Below are 11,652 nucleotides of genomic sequence, written 5' to 3'. Positions count from 1 at the left end.
TACTGGGTAGAGCCATTGATGTCTTGGAGAAGATGCCAAAGCATGGTTGCACTCCTAATTCCCTGAGTTACAATCCGTTGCTTCATGGCTTTTGCAAAGAGAAAAAGATGGACAGAGCAATTGAGTATTTGGAAATAATGGTAAGTAGAGGTTGTTACCCCGATATAGTCACCTATAATACTTTACTAACTGCATTATGCAAAGATGGGAAGGTGGATGTTGCAGTTGAGATATTGAATCAACTAGGTGGCAAGGGGTGCTCTCCTGTTTTAATTACTTACAACACAGTTATTGATGGACTTTCTAAGGTGGGAAAGACCGATTTTGCTGTGAAACTGTTGGAAGAGATGTGTGGAAAGGGTCTTAAACCTGATATAATTACGTACTCATCTCTAGTTGGAGGGCTGAGTCGTGAAGGAAAGGTAGATGAAGCAATCAAGTTTTTCTATGATTTAGAAGGATTAGGTATTAAGCCAAATGCTATAACGTACAACTCAATCATGTTGGGACTTTGCAAGGCTCGACAAACCAGTCGTGCTATTGATTTTCTGGCTCGTATGATCTCAAGAGGATGTAAACCCACTGAAGCTACATACACTATTCTTATAGAAGGCATTGCATATGAAGGATTAGCTGAAGAGGCTTTGGCGTTATTGAATGAGTTATGCTCCAGAGGGGTTGTGAAGAAAAGTTCAGCTGAGCAGGTAGCAGTCAAAATGTAGGATATGCATATTTATTCTTAACTCACTGGCGGCTGTATCATATTATGCACTTGGATTTTGTAAGCCCCCTTGTGTCAGTGATTTGATGATCTAGAATTTTAGATTTTCATTATGAGGAAGGAGAAGCAATGCAAAGTACGAAATTCAATTTTGTCAAGATGTCTTGTAACTGATCTAGACATATTTTAGTTTTGACTCTTGAATTGTACCATATACTGCCCCGACTTCAATATGTACCATCCATATGTCTGAAACTTTCTTGATATCCATTAAACATAGTTTTTATCTCCAATTATGAGTCTCTTGCTGCAAGTCACGATTTCATATCCTACCGATACATCTATGAAAGGTATGGCAAGCCGTGTTGTTCGCAAGACCTCCGAAGCATGGCTCTCTTCTTGGGCTTCATGCCATGTTAGTTTTGAATTTGCTTAGTACTTATTGCAGGGACCCACTTCTTGTCTATACGCTGAACAGAGCAATAGTTTGCAACAAATTGTCACGCCTGCAGTTGTAAAACGACTTAATCTGATAAATTGGTGGCCATGGTTTTTCCTCATATTGGTGCCAGATTTTTAGACAGTATAGCTGGATGCTTAGATATTTTGTGACGTCAAATGGACAAATACAAATATCCTTAATGCATTCATGTTCAGAGTTCAAGCATGACATAAAGTCTAGTGAGGAAACCTTCCTGTCAATGTTTAACTAGGAGAGAAGTACCTCCTATTTTTGAGTAAATTATATAGACTTCCATTCATTTTTGCATAAAAAAAAATATAAATGCTTCTCTATATTTATAAATTATGGGTAAACCAAAAAAGTCATTTCGTACTTTAGTTCAATTTTAAGTGTTTTTTAAACAAAATATCGTCAATCCAAAATCCTTTTAGCTAGAGAAAAAATAACATGTATATGGGTTTCAATTTCGCAAAAGAATCAGGAAACGTGGAATGGACTGAGATGCAAAGTTCTGTGCAAGCAAGCACAGATGCAGGGAGATCTTCTGAAGTTGCAAAACACTACAAGATCTTTTTAGCTTGAGAGGATTCTTTGAATAAACAAATAGAGTACTGCCTCACTCCTCAAATATATTTGATATTTATTTTGGTTCTAAATATAAGATTGTAATTCATTCTACTTATTTGATATTTATTTTGTTCTAAATATAAGATTCTAATTCATTCTATTCCTCATGTTTATTTTTTTTTTTTCAAAATAGTCTTTATAATAATAGTAGTTCTAGCCAATACACTTGACTAGTAAAAATATTTTAGAAAAATCAATAATTATTTATTACAAATAACTAAATTAATTTTCTTATCTACTCAAATTAATTAACTAGCTTTCATATTAAGGATCGGATGTAGTAATAAATACCCATGCTTAAGGCAAGGCTCAATTCAACTTGATTGTGCTATAAATCATATACTACCTCCGGTCCTAATTATAAGAGTTAGTTGACTAATTTGAGGAAATTAAAGAAGTAAGTTGAGTTAGTTATTTGTCCTAAATAGGTGGTTTTTCTCTAAAATATCCTTACTAATCAAGTATATTGACTAGAACTCTTATTATTAGAAGGGTTACTTTGGCAAAAAATGTATAAATGTGAGAAATAAAGTGGATTGGGGTTTTATATTTAGGATCAAAATAAAAGTAAAAAAAAAAAGTCTATATTTACATTAGCAGCCTGAGTCATTAAATATCAGGGGAGCTGTGCCTGAGAGAACTACTTTGTAACATTGAAGCAGGGGTTTTTTCAATGTATCCTCAAGACTCAACATGAGATTCGCAGAATCACGTGAATGGATCATGCGTAATGGCCCGCCCAGTTTGTTTCTTGCGGTTTCTCTATCTACGGTCTAATACTTGAGCAGCTTTTCAGTATTTTTGGGCGTCTTTCATCTGTCTTCTGTCCAAATCCCGTGCACAAATTTCTGTTGACTAATACGGTTGAACAGAGGATGAGCAAGGCAGCCATTTATATCATCTATAATGCAATTTGTGGCGAATCTATGCTGCTACATTTTGTCCAACTTCTCCTGTTTGGCTAACTTACACGACAGTGACGTTGATCCATCCGGTTAGAAACCGAAGGATATGAATTATGGCCAGATTAAAAACCGACCCGCTTGGACTCATCGGACCAAATGGTTCGCCAATTATGGATGCTCGGTGGGAAGTTTGTCTCCCTGGAATTATTGTTCTTTGTACTCCCATTTCAATGTTTCGATTGATTAAGCCCTGAAATTTTACCCTAAATAATATTTTTCCTCGGGAGAGGAAATCTGGGCTCCTGATTCACTCCACTTTTCAAATACAGAATTGGAATTTAAAGTTTTCCAAATATTATCAAATACTACATCCGATCTTAATTATAAGATCTCATTTACAATCTACAAATAAAATTTTATGAGTAAGACCGGTGTAGTATTACACTATTACCTCTTTGATTCAACTAGGAAGTCGAGTCAGCCTATGGCATGAACAGAGGGCGGTTCTGGATTCTTTTTGCGAACGGACGGACACAACGCTCTCTTCCAGATGGAGCACACGTTCTGAAAGAGAAAAGTGAAAATAAGTACAACTAGCTCTACCTATTGGTTCCACTAATATGGATGATCGATTCAGGTTGTGTATGGAGAGAACTTTCGAAACAATAGGGAGAAAAAAGTGGTGCCCAAAAGTGAATGTGAGTGAACGAGAAGCGGTGGGCCTTTATTGAGGATTCTAATTCCATGCTATCACCGAGTTTATGCGGAAGGAAGACCATGGCATAAATGCTGACCAGAAAAAAGCAAAGAAAAAAAAGCAAAAAGAACAGAGTGCTGAAAGCTCACTAAGATTAGATGTACAAGTTGTCTCCTGCGAATATTCTCCTTCAATGCCTCCAAAAAACTTGGCCCCACACTTTCAATATGATCCGGACAAGATGCGTCTCATTCCTGTACAACTTTATTTATGGCGATTGGTCCTCTTGCTTATGCTTAAAAACTTTCATCCAGATTCCAAAAACCCATGGCTTCTACTTAAATCATACGGGTATTTCCTAGCTTCTCTTTTCTTTTTTGGGGAAGAAAAAGTGTTAGAAAGCTTTGATGGAACTGATACAGTTTGAATTTACAATCTTTTAGCATTGAAGAAAGCCAAATTTTTTTGGGGGGAATTTTAATGACAATCAAACAGATGGAAAGTAAAACGTAAAAAAAAAGTGTAAAGATGTTCATGGAATAACGGAAGACTTATCGTGGTAAATATGACATGTTAATAAAACTTTTCGTGACTCACTTCTGGAGTTATAATTCTAGCAGTGATCGCACACCGGATTACCTCTGTGTGTAATATTTTAGAAATAAAATATTGGGCGGTATGTAATATGGCACGAAATCTAAAATTTTAGAAATAAGATGTACAAAATTAATTATCAATAAATAGTGTAGGTTTGATAGTTGATATTAATTATACTCGTAATGTCTTGAAAAGGGGGTAACTAGGTATATTGTTTACAAATTCAAATATAACTACGTTCAAAAAGATTTATCAAGAATCATTCTAATGGACATTTTCCTTCTATCTTCTGAGAACCGGTTTTACTACTTTTAAATGAATAATTTACTATACCAATGCACTCTTAAGATTTATTTGCCGTACAAAATCAGCCGAAGATGACAAAATTTATATTCTCTCTCCCTCTCTCTCTCTCTACATAACTAATTAAATATAATTTGATTGCGATTGATTTGTAGTTTCTAATTAAGGGTAATTACTTCCTATTCTGTTTAAATTTAATCTATCATTGTGATTATTGTCACTAATTATAACCTGTGCTTTCCTATTTTGTTTTAACCAAAATTTCCTATTTCTTATTCTTATTTTATACAAACTCGCTTGTATGTCAGATTCCTTTGACACGGCATAATTCTCTTCTTAACTTTACCTCCTTTTTACATTCATTTCTGATTCTAGTTCTTATTTTTTTATTATAGTTTGGAAATACGAATCTCAAGAGTTGACTGGTTATATATAGTCCATCCCATTATATATTCATATTTTAGAAGATCATGTGTTATATATTATTCTCTACCACACGCTCAAAATCCCAAAACACAAGAAAGCAGTGAGCAAGAAGACCCCACGAAGGCTCTGTGTGGTTCAATGAAGTAATCCCAAAGCCAATGGAGAAGAGCGCATCTTCATCTCCAGGAGGCACAGAAGATGGTGGCGGGTGCCTTTCATGCTGGCGAAGTCTGAAATTGAAGCTTCCATGGGGAAAGCGAGCAAGCACTTACAGACCTATTGGTGGCTTTAAATATGACCCTCTAAGCTATGCCCAGAACTTCGATGAAGGTTGGGTCGATGACGATGAAGCTCATACACGTCGTGGCTTCTCTGCTCGATACGCAGCCCCTTCAACTCACAATAAATCGCCGCCGACTGTGTACAAATAAGGTTATAGCCTTTCAACTTGAGGCTCAAGTTATATATTTATATACACTTATGTTTCTAGAGGATTTTGTTTAAGAACTGTTTTGAGTAGTCTTTGTTATTGTTGCTGATTATCGATACAATTGTTCGGTTTCGAAGCTTAAAAATCACCTGCACAGAAGACTAGAAATATCTGTAGTTAATGGGAAGAATACAGAACATTAATTGGGATTCATCGATAATCTGTTATGGTATATGCAACGAAAATGAGCACTGAGCTTCAGCTGTTTTTTTTTCAAATTATATGATTTTCATTTAATTAGTACCAGCTCTCTCTCTCTCTCTCTCTCTCTCTCTCATCGTCTGTCTATTAACTCAACTGTCATACGGAAATACTTGAATAAGAAGCTCAGTGCAGTTCAAACATTAGCTAAAAGGGTGAAGTCCAAAGATTAAAGTCCGGTTAGGATAATTACAAAAGGGAAACACAATCTCAAAATTAATGAATTAATCGGATGGTTTGGTTGCTGACCTGCAACTAAATGAGGTCAAAGGTAAATATGTTGGGGCTTTCTCTACCCAGAGCAATAAAGATGGTTGATTATGTTGAGTTCCTTATTTTGCTTCAGGGTGATCGGTAGTTAGTTAGATGGTTAAGCTATTCTATTATATTTGTAGCTAATTAAGATGTACTGTTAGTTAATAATTATCAGGGGTACGCTCGTCTTTGGCTAAATACTGGACCACGGGTCATTATCAGAATACATACGGTTACTCCAGATCTCTCTCTCGCTATCTCTCTCTCTCTCTCTCTCTAACCTTTCACAGAGGGTGAGAGAGTTTGTTTTCATTTTGCCGTTGCAGCGAGGAATAAGATATTGAGATATATAAAAGTCATATGATCTCAGAAAACTATTATGCGTTTCCATTTTCGTTACTGCTTTTTTTCTTAATTATTTTTCTTGCACAGCATAGGTCTCATAATCCAAGTGTCCGTCATGGCTTGTCTTCTTGTTTGTTTCGTACCCAACAAAACAGAGAACCGGTGGAAAAACAGAACAAGTTGACCCCCAGTCTTGCACTCCACTTTTGCTTCAGCTGATACAGAAGTTATTTGGTAGGAATTTATGCTTTTCGGAAGAGTTGATGTATTTTTAATGAACCAGATTTATTGGTCCATTTGATTTGATATGACTTTTTTTAATTAAAATATAAATAAAACATCCTTTAAAAAATACTGCACTAAAAAAAAGACCATAATTATAATTTCAGTAACATCATCCTCCTAACACTAAGCACGCGGCAAATCCAACTAAAATTTACAGAAGCAATGTCCCACACAAGTTTGTCACCTAACATGATAAAAAACAAAATCAATTAATATACAGGACAACCAGGAACAACTACACCCTTGGCCGTAGGACACGTGGCGAGATCACAGTGCTCGCCGGACGAACCCCACCAGCTCAAGGTCCTGTTCTCCATGGTGAGAGTGAAGAAGAGAAGAAGCGTCATGATGGCCGTACCAGCATCCAAGGCAGCTGACAGAACATAATTGTAACGTTGCCACCACTTCTTACGATAATTATAGACGAAGTAATTAAAGACGGTCCCAACGACGATCCAGCAATTGAAGTTGACGGCGCTAGCCGGTGGCATGTTGGCCGTTGCACCGAGAAGCACAGGGAAGTGAATGTGGGAAATCCATTTCTGCTTAGGGAAGACTCTCTGGAAAAGCCACACCATTAATGGTCCCAACGCACCCACAAGGAAGAACCAGTTGAGGGCTGCGTAATTCCCAAGAGATCCGAAGATTCGTTTGGGACCAACCAATCCCCAAATCACCGACGCATCAAAGAAGACGTTATCGCTCGGACAGGTCCATGGACTGTTCGGAGGCAGTGCGTTCGCATGACATATGTCGTTTATTGAAGTCAGAAGCCACCATGCCACCCCAATGTTGATGGTTCCAGCTACTATAGTCCCTATGATCTATGCATAATACAATAAATGCAACGCATTTAATATAGACAAAATTCATCTATATATATATTTGCTGATATCATTAATTCTTATTCTGTGGTGATTGCTAAATATGCGTTGCATATAATATAAATACCTGAACAATGAACATGGACCGTGGGGGGATCTTCATGTAATGTCCTAGCTTGAAATCACTTAGGAAGAAAACGGCCTGGTACATGCTTATATAGCCGTAGGTCTTGAAGCAGACGTTGGCTATTGGTTGGCCTGGTGATATCACACCCATTATATACTCTGTGATGATATTCAATCCTGGAAACTAAACGGATGCGGGGAAATTCACGATTAGTGAAAACAGCCGCCAAAATTAAGTACGCTCAGCTTATTTTCTCTTTTATATTTGCATCATTAGGTTAAATAAACTGGTTCCTATTCCTACCTGATTAGTCGTGGCCCTTATAATGCTAATGGGAAGTGTGAAAATAAAAGCAAGCCCAGCTGCAAAGATGAGTCCCCACCAAACTAATTGTACCTCGTCTTTCATGAAAACACAGAGTACAAGTGAAAGAACGAACGAGACTGCAAGAGTCACATAAAACCACCAGTTGGGTATGTCCTCATACTTCTTCATCAATCTTGTGTGAATGTCCTCGTTTTCTGTACGTGAAGCTCTGAATCGTCGATATATCTCCCTGCTTTGAACTCTATTAGCACGGTGGTCCAAAAAAGGGAAAAAATTGGAATCCAAATGATTAAGTCAAATTCATTGTTACCTCCCATTAAAAACGGCGACGTGAGACAAAGTAGAAACAATAGCAGCAAAACCAATGCCATAGGTCACAGCAAAGAACGCACTAAGATTCACCCGACCCTGTTTAGCATACTGGTCCAAATCAATCTGGAAATTGTCGTTGACAATGGCCGTTACGTTATATTGCAGGCCTTTGGAATCGAAGAGTTCGTTGGAGAAGATAGGGAAGGTGTTGGCATTATAGAAATTGAAGACCCAATACACTAAGGGCATCATGACGTAGATGACTAAGATGTAGCCGACGGCGACGTTAGCGATTGCGAAAAAGGGAGAAACGAGAGGGCTTTCGAGGTAGGAAGAAACAACGGTCCAATCAAGGGCAAAGGCACCCAAACCAAGTCCTTGCATGCCTGATCCTAGTTGTTGGGCTGTTACTGATTTGGGAAATGCCCAACACACCCATGAAATAGCTGATAGCGTCGGAAAAAGATAGCCCGGCACAACGTACCATGCCAAGCTGCATACAAATGCGATTAAAAAGAATTTCCCCCGCGACATCCTCCTATGGTCTTTTTCATGCAAAGCCCTGTCAATCATATGGCTTACGGTTCATCAGAAATTAAAAAGACATAAAATCAAACCAATGCATGAAAGCTATAAGGTGCAAATGAAAACTGAATCAAAGTACCGAAATAGTAAAATGAATTAGTCACAAAGGGGGCAGATTAGAAATGCAAGATCACGCTATTGACCTGAAGGCTTGGCAGCATCACTAAAGCTCAATGATGAGGATATTTCTATAAAAACCTGTGGTTCTAGGAATCATCAGTAGGTTTATATCGGGTTGCTTGGTTTCTAATCGGTTCTTTTTTGTTACGGGTTGGATTAGTCGGTACAGGATTGTTAAACCTGGTCCAGTTCGAATTGCTCAATTTATAGGTCGACCGAAACATCTGGTGCAAGTTCTCGAATAAAACTTGGTAAATGATTCCAACATTTACTTGCCCAAAATTGAGGAAAAAAAACTTTTACTATACTTACAGAAAGCCTTCATAAAAAACACTAAATATAGTTATAACTAGTAGGTCAAACAAATAAATGAAGCCGAAAAAATGAAAAGAAAGAAGACCTGAACAAGGAGACTTGTACAAGAGTAGAAGGCCACCACATGTGCGCTGGATCTACGACATACTTCCTCAGTATCCCAGCCCATCCATAGCCCAAAACCTACGTGCATGTTCACGTCAATTATATTCACTCTGTTTGCAGTTTGCGTTGAAGTGCACTAATAAATGCACTAGTTACACGCGTGCGTCAAGATCAAACCCTGGTTATTGGGTATTTGGGTGTGTAAACTTGAACTCACCTGCGTTGTGATGACGAGGACCCAACCAGCTAAGAAGCTGATATTTCTTCCGTAAAAAGCCTTTATAATATTTACAATGCTCACGGCGTAAGCGGTATTACCAGCAACGTTGGCGAAGATGGAGATGAGCACGTGTTCCTTTACGTTAAACGGACCCGGGTTGAGTGAGAACTCCCACCCGAGGATCCGAAACTTGGTTGTGGGCAGCGCCTTTGCCATGAACTTGCCGATTGGAAGCGTAGCAATCTGAACAGAGATCATGGTGACGACCATGGGCTCAGCCCTGTACTGGAAGAACGTGTTGATGAAGGAGAGGAGCGCCACTGAGATGAGACCCAAAAACCACATCCGGAATGTCCACACAGGTAGGGTCGGGTCATCGTCGTTGGGCACCGTTACACGGACCTCCTCGATCGGTGATTCGTCGTTGTCCTCTTTGAGAACCGTGAGTTCTACCTCGATGGAGGCCATGATGCTGCTCTGTTTTCACTCCCTGCAAATCACTCTGTCGTCCGCACATGGGGGAGCGACGTTAGTCGTATTTTATAGGATAACCTCTGTGAGTCACGGTGGTTAGGTTATGCATAGATAATTCTTTTGATTCTTGAATTTAATTAATTTGATCATGAATTTTTAAAAATTTATACAGATAATCCTAATTACTCATTACGTCGGATGTTATCTCATTAGTATGGAAATCTGAAGAGATTTTTTCGGCTAATAAAAACTTAAATAATAACTTATATTTACATATTGTTTGTTTAAAATGATTTAAAAGATCTGTTTTTTAAAGATGTATCACACTTTAATGATAGGATAATGAATTAATTAAGAAATATTATTAAAATTATTTATAAATTTAAAAAAATAAGAGATAATATTAGTCGCTAAGAAATTATAACACTTTTTCACAACGCGACCTATTTTCAGCGCAAAGATGAATTATCTCTGAATGGCATAGCTTCTGTTTCACAAACAGAAACGAAAGGGGAAACGTTTGACACTTGATATTAAAGAGCGAAAAATTGATACACACAAAGCTCTGCATCATAAAAAATATTACTCCACTCGTTATTAATATAATATTTAATTAACTAATTTGAATATATTAATGATATTAGTTAAATTTATTAATATGATGTGTTTTTTTTACTTGATTATCTTTATTAATTTCATCCCTCATTCTTTTACTTGATTATTATTAGGAAAATATCAATAAGATTAGTTTGAAAAAAAATTGATAAACATACAAAATAACTCTTATATGATCAATATTATCTCCCCAATTTGATTCTGAACAAGAGGAGTATCATGTTGTTAGCCAGAAAAAATATTCTGTTGTACTACTTATAATTTATCAGTACTTTGATCTCATATTTTTTTAGTGTGTACTCTGTGTATTCATATTTAGTCTATGCTTAAAAGAGTATGATAGGGCTAAAATATTTCTGTGATTATTATAATTATCTAATAAGCAAAATGATATCACTTGTGACTAGACTCAGACAATAGGTTTCTTTTTTTTAAAAAAAAAGATCATAACTTTTTCCTATCATTTTAATTCTTTTGAAATATATAAAAATTAAAATTAGAAAATAGAAAAAGTTTTGCACAAAATACAATAAGATGTGTAGAAAATAATCAAAGAATAGATAATACATTAAATTTGAGAGAACATGCTATTCGTGATTTATAACTAATGTAATTTATCTCGAATTGGATTGTTTTGTGTTTATTTTGGGATTTTTATAAGTTTAATGCTGAAAGGATGCCAATAAGTTTAAAAAAAAAAAACAATGGATGAAATTGAAAAACCTTTTTGACGTGACCAGGGTGCCTAGTTGGAGACAACTTTCATTCTTCTCCCACCCTTCACTCCACAGTAAGAAAATAAATAAAAGAATAATAGTATGTATAGGAAAGAAAACTGGGATGGAAGCAAATAAATACAAATAGCCAGCATTCTATTTTTTTCAACCTTGTGTTCGGTCCAATTAAGTATTAACTTGTCAACAATCTCTATTTTATTCTAAGAAAATATACATTTAGGTGCACTTACTTGTAATTACAAATTTTACTGTTTTAGCTTGTTAGAAAGGGTAATAGTGTCATTAGTTAATTGAGTTTGGACTCTATATAAATGGGTCTAATGTGATGTTGGTTTAATGTATAGAATGTGTTATCCTCACCAATGAGAGGGAGGATAACTTGGGTCTCCCTCCTTGATCCCAATAGTTTTGGGCTGTTGGTTAATCTCTCAAGTGAGAGATTTGGTCAACCCTAAAAGGTTTATTGTATCTTGTTCATCATTAATGACACTTTATACTCTTTATCTTCATTTTTTTGCATGGTATTAGAAGGCAAGTAGGTTGGGAACTCTGAAATCCAAGTTCATACTGTGGGCT

The 11,652-nt window shown here is 36.6% G+C and overlaps 2 protein-coding genes across 2 annotated transcripts; one reads left to right on the top strand and one right to left on the bottom strand.

Moving 5' to 3' along the window:
- Positions 1-6: 6 nt before the first annotated feature.
- On the top strand, positions 7-1,014 carry LOC114748298 (pentatricopeptide repeat-containing protein At1g09900-like). The gene has a single exon (XM_028936659.1). The coding sequence runs from the start codon at positions 33-35 to the stop codon at positions 720-722; it is 690 nt and encodes a 229-aa protein (XP_028792492.1). The 5' UTR covers positions 7-32; the 3' UTR covers positions 723-1,014.
- A 5,510-nt stretch (positions 1,015-6,524) lies between these two features.
- LOC114748294 (oligopeptide transporter 2-like) lies at positions 6,525-9,718 on the bottom strand. The gene is made up of 6 exons (XM_028936655.1): positions 9,248-9,718; positions 9,011-9,108; positions 7,904-8,467; positions 7,570-7,822; positions 7,267-7,449; positions 6,525-7,139 (listed from the first exon to the last, which is right to left on the bottom strand). Exons 1-6 carry the CDS (start codon positions 9,716-9,718, stop codon positions 6,525-6,527), a joined length of 2,184 nt encoding a protein of 727 aa, XP_028792488.1.
- Between the last annotated feature and the right edge of the window lie 1,934 nt (positions 9,719-11,652).

This window comes from Neltuma alba, unplaced genomic scaffold (genome assembly GCF_004799145.2).
Source record: "Neltuma alba isolate B1F8T4 unplaced genomic scaffold, ASM479914v2 tig00005675_pilon, whole genome shotgun sequence".
Taxonomy (NCBI): domain Eukaryota; kingdom Viridiplantae; phylum Streptophyta; class Magnoliopsida; order Fabales; family Fabaceae; genus Neltuma; species Neltuma alba.
The sequence above is the reverse complement of the archived record's forward strand: the minus strand, read 5'-3'. Positions and strand labels throughout refer to the sequence as shown.

What these genes read in the sequence shown, in the direction of transcription:
- LOC114748298 (XM_028936659.1), top strand. Translation starts at nt 33, where the DNA reads ATGCCAAAGCATGGTTGCACTCCTAATTCCCTGAGTTACAATCCGTTG.
- LOC114748294 (XM_028936655.1), bottom strand. Translation starts at nt 9,718, where the DNA reads ATGGCCTCCATCGAGGTAGAACTCACGGTTCTCAAAGAGGACAACGAC. An exon ending in TCCTCGTCATCACAACGCAG is followed by an intron (nt 9,109 to 9,247) that starts GTGAGTTCAAGT and finishes ACATGCACGTAG; the next exon opens with GTTTTGGGCTATGGATGGGC. An exon ending in TAAGGGCCACGACTAATCAG is followed by an intron (nt 7,450 to 7,569) that starts GTAGGAATAGGA and finishes GCATCCGTTTAG; the next exon opens with TTTCCAGGATTGAATATCAT.